The 14,008-nt window shown below is 45.8% G+C and overlaps 1 protein-coding gene across 1 annotated transcript in view; it reads left to right on the top strand.

Annotated features, from left to right (window-relative positions):
• Positions 1–14,008, top strand: part of ptprsb (protein tyrosine phosphatase receptor type Sb) — a 74,389-nt gene that overhangs the window by 54,466 nt on the left and 5,915 nt on the right. The window contains exons 14-32 of the mRNA XM_076021126.1: positions 50–243; positions 378–404; positions 875–992; positions 1,201–1,863; positions 2,635–2,729; positions 3,006–3,259; positions 3,376–3,463; positions 3,695–3,913; positions 5,126–5,286; positions 5,961–5,972; positions 6,186–6,298; positions 8,566–8,663; positions 9,325–9,448; positions 9,927–10,102; positions 10,201–10,320; positions 11,241–11,395; positions 12,415–12,700; positions 13,227–13,405; positions 13,791–13,917. Of these exons, the coding sequence (XP_075877241.1) occupies positions 50–243; positions 378–404; positions 875–992; positions 1,201–1,863; positions 2,635–2,729; positions 3,006–3,259; positions 3,376–3,463; positions 3,695–3,913; positions 5,126–5,286; positions 5,961–5,972; positions 6,186–6,298; positions 8,566–8,663; positions 9,325–9,448; positions 9,927–10,102; positions 10,201–10,320; positions 11,241–11,395; positions 12,415–12,700; positions 13,227–13,405; positions 13,791–13,917 (3,209 nt within the window). The remainder of the gene's footprint in view (positions 1–49; positions 244–377; positions 405–874; positions 993–1,200; positions 1,864–2,634; positions 2,730–3,005; positions 3,260–3,375; positions 3,464–3,694; positions 3,914–5,125; positions 5,287–5,960; positions 5,973–6,185; positions 6,299–8,565; positions 8,664–9,324; positions 9,449–9,926; positions 10,103–10,200; positions 10,321–11,240; positions 11,396–12,414; positions 12,701–13,226; positions 13,406–13,790; positions 13,918–14,008) is intronic.

A 14,008-nucleotide genomic window follows, 5' to 3' on the forward strand; every position in this document is an offset into this window, starting at 1 on the left:
ACTGACTTGACTGTTGGTCACTCTATTAATTTTGTGTCTGTATTCTCAGTTCCAGGTGCAGCGCCCCGCCACGTTGACGTCCAGCCAATCAACTCCTCAGCACTGCGGGTAACCTGGCGGCCAGTGTTGCCACGGTTACGGCACGGCCAGATCCGTGGTTACCAAGTACATTTCAGCCCGGCAGAGAGTGGTGACTCACGGAACCTGCCCCGAATTAAAGACCTTCTATTGGATGAGTCCCAGGTGACGTCACAGATATATATATTTAAATTGTGAAACTAAGGTCATTTAATTCCATCATTAAACTTCTTCTGTCTCTCCATCCTCCTGTCCCTGTCTGGGCCGCCTGCGGTGTCGGATCCCGTCTGGGGAAAAAGATGGAGGAGGAGGATGCGACTCAATATGTGAGTGCAGACAGCCCGTCCTCTGCTCATTATAAACGAGTCCACAATTAATACATTCAGCACAATGAATCCATTACTCTTCGTAGACATGGTAATAAAACCCTCATTAAGTTGGAAATTTGATTAGAAACCCATATGTAATTTATTGATATTTATTCGGAAGAAAGGTCAAGGAAAAGAGGAAGCGGGGGAGGGGGGTTCAGAGCAGCCATACTGGCATATTACAGACAAGCAGGTGTAATTGATTGAAGTAATTAGGCTTGTGTTCCTTGTAATGCAGTGGAGGCTTTACATGCAGCCAACATGCTTGCATGAAACACAATCTTTAACAGTCTTGTTGGCACCACCGCTGTTGAACCTGAATCTGAGCTGACTGCTGCGGGGGGGGGGGGACCTCCGCGGTCTCGCATGTATACCAAACTGACAGGCGCCGTTTAAAAGGTCCTTGTGTGTTTTTTCTCATTACGCAGGAGCTGATTTTAGGGGGTCTGAAGGCAGAGACTCTGTACTCTGTCTCAGTGGCGGCCTACACCACCAAAGGGGACGGAGCGCACAGCAAAGCCAAGCTGGTACAGACCCTGGGGATTGGTAAGTGGATGCCAATTGTACAGTTCAATGCAGTGGTTTTAGTAACACGCTCAGACATTGATCTTACAGTGAAGCTGCACAAGGAGCAGAAGTAAATACACAACTAAATCAATTAAGATTCTCGTGCCTGATTTACATGATGTACGTACGTGTGTATGTATGGAATTCTATTGATTTCTAATCAGCCGGCGCTGTTGTTTCTTTCCAGTGCCGGGCCCTCCATCCCTTTGGGTGCGACCAGGATCAGGTCCATCAGTGGTGGTGCGGTGGGCTCCTCCACTTGAGTGCTCTGATTCAGACTCTAATTCCGGCAGGGCCCCAGTAGAAATTCAGGGCTACCGCCTCCAGTATGGTCTAAAGAACACGTCCTCAGACGTCACAGTGGATTTCAGCAATCGTGAGAGAAACCTCACTGTCAGAAACCTCTCCCCAGACTCCTCCTACGTCTTTATGCTCGCCGCAAAAAGCCCGGCAGGCTACGGAGACGTAGTGAAGCAAGAAATAATCGTTCCCGCGTTCCCGCCGTTGGGATACCCTAAAATATCTGACACTGTGAAAGCCACTTGTTGCTCCCTCCACATCTCCTGGCTGCCTCTGCCAGTAGAGGAGAGCAACGGTGTGGTCACGGAGTACACCTTAGCTTACAAAGAGGTGGTGGGCCCCAGATCGTCTGCCGACCCCAACCCTTCGACTTCTCCGGCCCCGCCCACCCCCCCATGGTTGGTCACACTGCCGGAAAGTGAGTCCAGCTACACCATCCTGGGCCTCAATCACAGCACAGTCTACATGGTGCAGCTCAGGGCGCACAACAAGGCAGGCCCGGGCCCCTTCTGTCCACCTCTGTTGAGCCAGACTCTGGCCTTTGAAACAGGTAGGCCTGGCCTCAGGACCAACCTCCATCCTCTCAGCACTGGCTCAGCTTCACACCTCTCACCTCCTAGAACACTCAAAACTAAAAGTCCAGGCCAGTTCTTGCAGGTTGGCCTTTCACGGTGAGGCTGAGAAGTGCACAGTCCCGGGGAATCACGACTACTCTCCTGAACCCGCCCTCCAAAAAACGCCTCCTTCACTCACTCACTTCTACCTCCATCACCTTCCCTTCACCAGCAGTGGGAGCAGACTGAATGTTAATGGCTTCGAGCAGAGCACTGCTTATCACACACCTTCAGATAAAAGTCAACACACGACTTGAATTTCCAACAAGAGAAGGTAAGTGTTGAGTCTGAGTGCAGGTGAGCGCTGCCACTTGGTGCTGAATCCACAGGTACGGGCTGTAGTTGTTTATTTCTTGAATAGACCTCCACTTCCACCATTTTCCAGAGCCTTTTTGCTGACATGCTGACTCCTGCGTCTAACAAACACAACCTTCCACTCGGAGAATGTGGCATGTCACATTCCTGCAGCCGGGCTGTCTGTTCTCCTGTCTGTACTCTTGCCATCCACTCGCCTCATCACCTGCCCATCCCACTAACCTTCATCCGTTCCTCCCCCAGTAACAGATCTGACTGGCTTGTCTTTCACGCTTGCAGGTTCTCTCTGAGAGAAAGCAGAAGAGCTGCCCATTTGAATAACACCTTGTCACAAGTGACTTTATTTTGTCTGTGTGTGTGTGTGTGTGTGTGTGTGTGTGTGTGTTTCCCAGATGTGCCAAGGAATTTTTCAGTCAATCTGGCCACTAAGACCAGCGTCCTGCTGACCTGGGAATTTCCAGAGAGCAGCAACCCCTACCGCTTTACTGTATGTCCATCAGCCAGCACCAGAGTTACATTTTGCAAAATCTGTAAAGACACTTTTGTTTCTGCAGTGAGATGCATGATTTTTGTAGTGTTGTGGCGTATTCTAAGAAAGATTTGCTATAACAATAAACGTTTTCTATGTAGAACAAAGTTTGCAAACCTGCACGATCATGTTGTTCTTGTACGTCTGTAGTTTCACATTTTGCTGAGATACAACAGGGCTTCATCAGCATACAAGATTTCCTTTTAAAGTTCACGTCCTCCTCCAATCCACCAGGTGGAATACAACCAGCAGAAGATGGAGGTGGACGCCCGTCTGAGGAAGGCCGTCATCCCCAACCTAAGGCCGGACACCAGCTACGACTTTAAGATCACCGCCCCCGAAGGAAACATGGGCGGCCTGCGGCACCGCATCTCTGCCAAGACCTCGCCGCCAATCACCATCCGCCGGCCCGAGATCGACCACACTCGTGACACGGAGACCACGGTCACCATCATCCTGCCGTCGCTGGAGAATCGCACCCCTGTCAAGTGAGGCCCGGGAAACTGCGTTACAGTTTGTCTCAGTGGAAGAAGTGTGCAAGAATAGTTAGAGAGACTTTGCTCACCTGCCGGTTTGTTGTCTGACCTCTTCTGCTCCCCCGCAGGAACGTTTATGTTGTTGTGGTTCCGCTGAGGAGAACCCGAGGCGTCATCAGACAACTTAAGAGCCCCGATGAAATGGACCTTGAGGAGGTGAGAAGCATAGCCATGACTGCACCCACCGTCTGTGCCCGGAGGGAGGAAAGGACCTATAAATACAAACACACACAGACTCGCGCACAAGGAAGAGCGCACACATGCATGAATGCATAATCCCATGGCGTAGAACTCCTGGCAGTGACTGCCCTTCTAATTTTATGTGTGTTTATACGTGACTCATAGATATAAAAACACCTTCCCCCTCTCGTCTGTCTCTTCCATCAGCTGCTGAAAGACATCAGTCAGAGGCAGAGGGATTCACGGCAGCAGAAGCAGGTGGACCTACGACGCGCTTACATCACAGCCCGTTTCACACCTGCCACCCTGCCGGCGTTCTTCACCCTGGGGGACCAGCTAGACTACGGCGGCTTCGAGAACCGAGCCCTCGACTCCGGCCAGGAGTACGTCTTCTTCATCCTGGCGGAGCTCAACTCCACCACAGGGGTACGTCACACGGTAACCAAGTCCCCCTGCCGTTCCTCCGCTGCTGCCTGTCTTTCGAACCCTGCAGGCTGTCACTTGACAATGTAACCAGTGCGGCAGTGCTGCTACAACAATGTATCGCGTGTCAGTCATGCCGTCGCAAGCAAATACAGAATAACGCTAATGCTAATAAAGTCTGAGTGTTCCCACTGCAACAAGACACATTATGCACTACATGTATTTACCCTGTATGTATCAGCCAGGGAAGGTGACATAATACATACATACAATACATGTTTTAGAGGCACTAAATATTGTTCTGAATTGTGTCTAGAAAACAAACATAAATGCATATAAAAGCAGCAGAAGCAATTTTCTTACAAATTAAACCAGTCACATATAGCACGCAAACAATTTTTATTCTCAGTCCTGCATTGCATAGAACAAAACATATGCAAACGGATAAAACATCAAAGGCAACAGTAACACCAATAACAACTGGTTACAACCAAGGTCTACAGAATAGCAGATCTGAACGCAACACACGTCCAATCTTGAAGCACTGTGAATATAAATACACTCGTTGGCCACTGTATAGAGGTAGAAACAAGGTGCACATAATAAAGAGGCTGGTGAGTGCACAATTTACAACAAAATTTGCAGACTAGAATTAATTTAGAATTAATGCACAGATTGTTTATTGTAAGAATGACATTTTTATGGTCTGAACGTAACGGCTCAATCTCTCTAAAGATTTAATAAAAAATGAAAAAAATGAAAAAAGATGCTATTACCTTCTAGCATCAGAGGCAACACTGCTGCAAACAAGTGAATACAAGAGGCACAACTCAAGCACCGGCAGCCAGAGGATACAGCCAAAAGCTGCAAACACTAAAAATTGATTGTCTTGCAGAACACCTGTGTTTTTAGTTCCTCTTCATTTTCACACTGTGCAGTGTGAGTCTGGCATTAGCCTTTGGTGGCTATTTTAAGGTAGTTCAGTCTGTTTTTCTGACATATTCTCAGCCTGCCAGTGTGAATAAAACATCAAGAACCACTCAGAGCGAAATAAAAATAAAAATGAAGACTTAAATCGTAATTTTATATTTATTGTAATTGTTGTTTTTCTTCTCTAAAAGTCCACCATAATCATCTGTCCTCATCGTTTTGACTTACAAAGGAGGTTTCAGTGAGACTTGTGACATTCCGGGATGTGTGTTTGTACACTGGCAGAAAATGTACGTGGCCAGCCCCTACACAGACCCAGTGATCGCCCCAGAGTCAGACCCTCAGCCCTACGACCCAGGGTCCGACGGCCTCATCTGGGTGGTTGGACCCGTTCTGGCTGTGATCTTTATCATCTGCATCGTCATCGCTATCCTTCTATACAAAAAGTGAGTGTGAAACTGATTCTTTTGGTAAAGTGGGTTGTGCAGTTGATCAGCATGTTGTGCAATTGATAGTGAATATCATTCTTGGGTATTCGTCAGGAACTATTTTCAGCAGTGGATTAATGTGCATTTAGTGTTCTGATGAGTGGTTCTGCTCACAGAATGGGATATTTGGGTTGTAATTAAAATAAATGACATCGTTCACGTTGATGCCAGTGAACAAGCATGTTGCTGTATCCAGCCATAAAACTCAGTTAATGTGTTTTGGACAACAAGTGCTGGCTGAGCAGCACAATGGTTATTTCAGGCTCTGACTGTAAAGACAACACTTGTGTCTCTGCAGACACTATTAGCCATCCATTCTTCTTTATTTTTGGATTGGATAAAAATCCAAAAAATATTCCCAGCTGTATTTGTTATGAGTAGATGAAGTCTTTGTCCATCATGTTGCATTCTTCCAGAGGATATTCTTTAATCCACAACCATCCTACGACAACTGTTCTATTCTACATTTGATATTAATTGAAATAGCTTCAGTTTGGAAGTTGATGTGCTGGAGGTCATCATGCTTTTGAATGCTAATGCAGCTATTGATTCCCCTCTCTAACAATCTGTCTCTTTCCTTCCCACTCCTCCTCTACTTATACCTCCCTGGCTCCGGCTTCTCCGAAAACCAGCAAACCAGACAGGTAAGATTAAACTGACATCAAGCTCTTTGTTCAACTTAACTCACAAGTGCAAACAGTGCACACCAAGCTCGCTCGAGCCCATAAATACATCATCAGCAACATGTTACTGGACTGTTTATTCAGATCAGATTCTTGTCACTAGCGTGTTTTTCTTCTCCCTTCTGGCGTTTTTTGCTGCGATAATTGCCCGCTGGCTTGCTTGTGTTTGAGCAGCAAGCGCAAGGATTCCGAACCTGGAACCAAGAGCCTCCTGGGCAACGCAGAAATGATGGCCCATCATCCAACAGACCCTGTGGAGATGAGACGCATCAACTTCCAGACCCCAGGTACGAAGTGGGCGACTTGCTGATTTTTTTATGCAATGACTATATGGAAGAATTTACTCAATTTCTAAAATGATAGCTGTGAATAACAATATTTGTAAAGGTCACATTATATGTATTGTATATGCATATACACACACACACATACACACACACACACACACACACACACACACACACACATATAGATGTATACATACATACTAGATACATAGTGTACATACACATGTATGTATGTGTGTATATATGTATATATATATATATATATATATATATATATATATATATATATATATATATATATATATACAGTGTACATAGTATACATGTATACACATACACATGTATGTATGTATGTAAATATATATTTATATATATATATATATATATATATATATATATATATATATATATATATATACATATACATATATACATATGTGTGTATATATATATATATATATATATATATATATATATATATATATATATATATATATATATATATATATATATATATATACATATACATATATATATATATGTATAGTCACAGTAGTAAGCCAAAGGTATCGTAATGCCAAACAATGTGAAACTGAAAGGTGTGGTTTTCATAATTTGTATTTATTATTTTGCTGGTTTTTAATTCTTTGAGATGTTCTTTTTACACCCACCAGAAAACACAAACTTTTCACTTGCATCATCACGTACACCTCCTATTCTCCACATCCATCTGACACTAAAGTTGTCCCCCAACTATTTATTCATAACTCGTGGTGACATTATGCAGCCGTTATGCACACTGCAGATTTTTGCTCAAGCACCTCCTTCGCATCGCAGCCGGCCCGTACCTGGCAGCTTTAGAGCGGGATGGCCGCCGCCCAGGTAGCGGATCCTGCTTTTGTCACAGATGAGTCATTAGAGTGTGACAGGATCCGATCCTCTCCACTCGCCCACCTTCCACATGCCGAGCAGCAGACAGCACATCAGAGCAGCCAGGGACGGGCAGCATGCCGCAGTCTGAGTTTTTTAATCTAATGCATCAGAAGGTGAGCGGTGGGGGAGCTGCGATCATAAGCGGCAGTGGCAGCTTCGTCCTAAAAAGACCCTCCTCCCTACTGTGCAATGAAACCCCAACAGAGCACGATCTAAAAACACAGCTGCCGTGGTGCCAGACGGGCTTTGGCTTTGGCTCTCCCTTCTCCCATTAACTTAACTGCCTTCAACTACAAAAAAAAAAAACACACATAATTAAAATTACCCTTCTCGCTGCATTTCTACGGTTGCCGTGGATGAAAGGTGTTGGAGAAGAGGTGGCGGGAGATGTGTCATCAGGGAAGATTGGTTAATCTTCGCTCCTGCATCAACACTCAAGAAATGTAATTATGGGTTGTTGTGGTTTTTTTTTTAATTAAATCTGTCAATGAAGGTTTTCAAGATTTTTTTATTTTATGATTATTTCTTTTCAACATTATGAAACTACCCACGCAGTGAAGCACTGCAGCTCCCTACCATCTTTTTCTCTCATGCAGCTGCAGCCTTGAAGCTCCCAGCTCACCCACTCCCCCTCCCCTGAGATTTGTCCTTTTCAGTCGTCTGGCAAAGTTTCTTTTCTCCCCCCCCCCTCAACAAAACATGGCTGATGCTATCTGAGGTCGTTTTGGTCGTGACAGGAGTGGTTTTCTTTTCTTTCTTTTTCTGTTTTTTTTCCGTCGTGGCGCCGCAGTGCCGAGCCGAGGAAGGAAAATATCTGCTGCGTGCACCTGCAGCAGCACAATGACTTAAACGCCGCACACGGAGGCGTCGTTACACGGTGCCGTTTTTGTTGAGAAATGTTGCGTCCTGATGATGCATTGGTGGGCCGCCACTCCTCCTCCCGCCAGTGGACAATGGGCACCGCCGCCCCGCGAAAACAAAGAACTGCGGGAGGCAAAGGTTTGCTCCATTGTGCATGCGTGTGCGTGCACGCGTGCAAAACCTCCCTAATTAGCGCTCTTTCTGTGTTTGTTTTTCTCCGCCTTGTTGCTCCTCTGATCACAGAGAGAGCAATTTATCAGAGAGGAAAAAAAAAACATTTACAAAGCAGCCGGTCTTGCCTTGCGCCAGGATCAGAATTGATTTTCTGTCGCGTTGTGCTCCTTAATGATATGTGATTTTATTATTACCTACCCCTTTTCACACCAATTTATTAGGTGAGACTGGCCTGTGGTAATGTTTGCTGTATGAGCACTGACCTCTGACACCACCAACTTATTTCCCCCCTGCTGCAGGAATGATGAGCCATCCTCCAATCCCTATCCACGAGCTGGCCGAGCACATCGAGCTCCTGAAAGCCAACGACAACCTGAGGCTCTCCCAGGAGTATGAGGTCAAGATCAATTATTGTTATTATTTTTACTGTTGTTGGGATTACTCCATAAAAGTAATCCAACTACTGATTACTGATTACTCCTTTAAAAAGTAATCTAATTGCTCATTTAACTATTTTGTTTCATAAGTAATCAATTACTAATAATAAATAAGATAAAGTAACAGTTGCTCAGGGCTTTGGAATGAACGTTGTTAATGTGCAAATTTTGCAATCCCAAGTATTACCTATATAATTATAATATTCTTTGATTTAGACGAGATGAACTCAAAATAATGTTTGTATTTCCAGCTATCAAACGCAATTGCTGTTTTTTTGCCGCTGCCATGCTTGTTTTGGTTGTTTTTTTAAATTGAAGTTGTTTTGTGGATAATAAGAAACTTTTTGGAAAAGTAATGGAATCGTTATCTTATAAAAATAATTATAATATAATTACCAGTTTTGCCACAGTAATCCCGTTACAGTACTCCGTTACTGAAAAAGTAGTTTGATTACAGTAGTGGATTACTTTGTTAGTAATAGATTACTCGCTGGTAACTCAACTCATTATTAATCCAGAGCTGCAATCCTGTGCAATTGTCCACGTTATGGAACTCTCTTTTGCCCACCGTCCTCGAAGGCGCCACGTCGTTAACTGCTCCTGTTTGCTGCCTGCCCACAGTCCATCGACCCCAGCCAGCAGTTCACCTGGGAGCACTCCAACCTGGAGGTGAACAAGCCCAAGAACCGCTACGCCAACGTCATAGCGTACGACCACACCAGGGTGATTCTGGCTCCTATCGAAGGTGAGCTGGATGAGAAACAGTGAGCTGACGGTGAGATAAAGACATTCTCGTGGGGACGTGGCTGGGCCGCCTGGTTGGGCGACGGATGGAATCTGAAATTTCAAACGGTGCTTTAGACAGGCCGTGTGCTGTGGCGTGAGACTGACAAACAGCGTGGGTGCATCCGAGTGCAGCCGGCGCTCTCCGCGAACAAGCGGGACGGCGGCGGGAGAGAGAATAGATTTGATCGGGAGCTCATGAATTCACCGCGACACGCTCCTGTTTGTTTGCTGTCACACGCGAGTCCCCCAGCAGCCGTCTGTCGCGGGCAGCAGCTGCCAGCGACAGCGCACTTCGTTAGGCCATTTGATGTCATACATGGGGGTTAATTTATTATGCCGCTTATGCAGATTTGCTGGAGCGGGAGCCTCACCAGCGTGTCTCTCCCCCGTCCGCCACACACACACCCCCCTCCCCCCCGCCCGCCGCTGTTTCGCAGGTATCCTGGGCAGCGACTACATCAACGCCAACTACATCGACGGCTACAGGAAGCAGAACGCCTACATCGCTACCCAGGGGCCCCTGGCGGAGACTTTCGGGGACTTCTGGAGGATGGTGTGGGAGCAGCGGGCGGCTTCCGTCGTCATGATGACGCGCCTGGAGGAGAAGTCACGAGTAGGACACAAAATAACCTCCAGTTCAGGGGCAGTTGAGGGGACAACGCTAAATAAAACTACATCAGATTAAACACATTTTTTCCCCATTTCTTGCAGGTAAAGTGTGATCAGTACTGGCCAAACCGTGGCACAGAGACATATGGGATGATCCAGGTCACCCTGCTGGACACCATGGAGTTGGCCACGTTCTGCGTGCGCACTTTTTCCCTGCATAAGGTAAGCACCAACTACTCCACAAGCATCACTTTCCTTCCCTTTGACTTGCAGGACAGTGAATTGTCCCGCTAAATTAAAACCTACCTACCTGTGTAGGAAAACTACCTGGGCTTGCATGCTCCGGTGCCGCTCATTAGCTTGTTCCACACTTATTTGCCTATGAAAAAAATTTATAAATTTTCCAAGATTAAAGCCCAGCTGTGCCTGTAATTGTGCAAATTACCGCCAAAACATCAACCTACGCTCGTCATCTGATGCATGGCTGTTGTTAACAGGTAACGTTGGCAGGCGGCGACCAGGCTGATCGCAAATTTGCCCCACGTCATCACATAATGTCGCACGTGTGCACGCGTGGCACGGCACGGATCAGTGTGTCCAAACCAGGCCATGCTCCCTGTGTCACCGAGGCGGCGAGATATGATCACTGTGGGAGGCAGAGCGCTCTCCGACGGCGGCGGGGCTAATCTAAGAGCGCCAGACGAGCGTGTCTCCTGTGGCCTACTTACAGAAGCAGAAACTAGGCCAACTGTAACTTCCAAGGCCGGCCCCTGCAAATTTTCGTTGACATGTTGATGTGAAACGTCAAGTTGGGAGATGGGTCCCAGAGTCGGGAATAATGCACTTGAAATATTCAACAATGCCAGTAAACAGTGGTGGTGGTGGTGGTGCTGGTGTGGTGTTGGGGAGGATCATTGGGTTTGAAAAAAAGTTGCGTCGCAGCCTGTTTGACTGGCACTAATGAGGATGTTAAGTCATTATTAATGTAGATATAGCCAGGAGACCACACGCAAACAAATTTGCCAACACGTCGGTGCCATTTAAACACTTGATAAAAGTCGTTTTTGTGTTGTAATATGCCATCACGCAAAAGAGACGCGCAACGCTGTGTACAAACCATCTGCCCGTGTTTTTCCCCGCAGAGCGGCTGCAGCGAGCGGAGGGAAGTGCGTCAGTTCCAGTTCACAGCCTGGCCGGATCACGGCGTACCGGAGTATCCCACTCCCTTCCTCAACTTCCTCCGCAGGGTCAAAGCCTGCAACCCCCCGGACGCCGGACCCATCATCGCTCACTGCAGGTACACGGCAAATACACTGGAGTTTATCGCCTCTTCAAGGAATTTATCGTCTGTCCGACCACGAAAAGCCAGAGAACCTTTTTTTCATAAATGCAAAGCTACTGCGAGGTGCGTTATCTTAATATTGAAGCCAGAAACCAAAGGCCGAAGGTGATGTGAAATAAAATATACTGACACCTCTAAATGCCAACTTATTGCTTTATTATTTCTCCTTTATTGGCTGACTCCCAGAAAACACAGGGTCTGCGGATTTACTGCCATTATTTATTTCACAGAGTTTCCTTTGGTTCATAGAAGGACATACGGCTTTGACTCTATGGCTCTGTGAAGTCCAAGTGGCGACACAAGAACAATAAAAAAGGATCAAAAGTATCAGAGTCCTCTAGTCCCTAAGCAAAATTCTGCTGCCCGCATTCATATGTCATTACCTGTGTGTTTGCTTTCAAATTTGAAATGTGGGTGGCAGAATTAAGAGATACTGAGGCAGCTGTGGTCAGCACCCTGTTTATTAAAATATGTTTTTTTTTCACAACGCATTTTAAAAGAGGGGAGTAATGATTTGGGATGATTCCCCATCTGTGACCGCACTGTTAGATGCACAGACTTCAAAACTATGACAGTGCCAACATTTCTATTGTTTATACATACGTAAATAGAAATTTTCAATGGCAAACCATGAAGACCTGTGTACACACACCATACATACATTGATGCACAAATTGATGAAATGATCTTGTTTTCAGACATCCTCAGTTTATACCTATTAAAATGCATTAGTCGTCACCTTTGACCAGGTGCAATTATCACACAGTGTCTCAATTACTCAGGTGTTATGAATTAATTCATAATACTTGAATCCAAGTTTATGTTCAACAAACCATATGGATTTTAATATTTCAAGCTGATTCTCCAGGTATTTTAAAGACCCAAAGCCTACAACAGCCTAAGGCTGAACTTCACTGCCTTTAAATGACAATTGTTTAAATTGATCCCCTATCTTTCCCCTTTGTTTCTCCCAGCGCTGGCGTCGGCCGCACCGGCTGCTTCATCGTCATCGACGCCATGCTGGAGCGCATTTGTCACGAGCGCACCGTGGACATCTACGGTCACGTGACCCTGATGCGCTCACAGAGGAACTACATGGTGCAGACGGAGGACCAGTACAGTTTCATCCACGAGGCTCTGCTGGAGGCTGTTGCCTGCGGCAACACGGAGGTGGCCGCCAGGAGCCTTTACTCGTACATGCAGAAGCTGTCCAAGGTGGAGACCGGCGAGCATGTCACCGGCATGGAGCTGGAGTTCAAGGTACTGCAGGATGTTCCATCACCTTCACGTATACGCACACACACATATATTAAAAAAACCTATAATTACATATTGTGTGTATATATATGTGTGTGTGTGTGTGTGTGTGTGTGTGTGTGTGTGTGTGTGTGTGTGTGTGTGTGTGTGTGTGTGTGTATATACATATATATATTAATAAAATTCATTCATAGTCAATTCAATTCAATTCAAATATGTGGATGTATATACAATGATATAATGTATGCAATATATCTAATTTAATGTATATGTATATATATATGTGTGTATATATATTTATATGTATGTATATGTGTGTATATATACATGTGTGTGTACACATGTGTATATACATGTATATGTACATATATTTAGATATATATATTTATTTATTTTTTACATTTATACAATGTTTTGTTTTTGTTTTTTACAATCCTATGAATAGATTGCAAAAATCTGACATGTGTTTGACTGGAATCCAAACCTTTGCAAGGAGTTGAACAGCCCAACGCTGTGTTTCTCCTTTCAGCGCCTGGCCAATACCAAAGCCCACACATCGCGGTTTGTGACAGCCAATCTGCCTTGCAACAAGTTCAAGAACCGACTGGTCAACATCATGCCCTATGAAACCACCCGGGTCTGCCTGCAGCCAATCAGAGGCCTGGAGGGCTCAGACTACATCAACGCCAGCTACATTGACGGATACAGGTATGCATCCACCACAGAAGGAGAGAAATACACTGATGTGACCCGACCGCTTTGTTTCCACGTGACGCCTTGACGGCTGAGCGGAATGGATGGCTTTTCACCACGCCGCTCTCGCCTGTCACGTCCTGTCATATTCGTCTTTACTGTATACATGTTCCGGCCATTTGCCTCCGTGCGCGCCACTCGCTCCTCCCCTGACAGAACGCAGGACGCTGAAATGCCCCCGATGATTCAGACGTTCAGATTGGTCGTACGCACATGTTTTGACTGTTCGTCTTCTTGCCGGGAGCCTGACCCCCTTTTTCAGCCTGTCGTTTGACAGAGGAAGGAACAAGCAGGAGGTGACTTCATAACGCAGTGTGCGTGTGTGCGTGCGTCCATGCAGGCAACAGAGGGGTTACATCGCCACCCAAGGTCCACTGGCTGAGACTACAGAGGACTTCTGGAGGATGCTGTGGGAACACAACTCTACTATCGTGGTCATGCTCACCAAACTGAGGGAGATGGGACGGGTGAGGAATTCAAGAGCAAACACACCAGAGATGTAACGATATCAAAATCTCATGCTTCACCAAGTCCACTGTGCAGCATTTATTTCTATGG

Source organism: Nelusetta ayraudi, unplaced genomic scaffold, assembly GCF_046127955.1.
Source record: "Nelusetta ayraudi isolate G7.1 ecotype Tasmania unplaced genomic scaffold, CSIRO-AGI_Nayr_v1 ptg000011l, whole genome shotgun sequence".
NCBI lineage: Eukaryota > Metazoa > Chordata > Actinopteri > Tetraodontiformes > Monacanthidae > Nelusetta > Nelusetta ayraudi.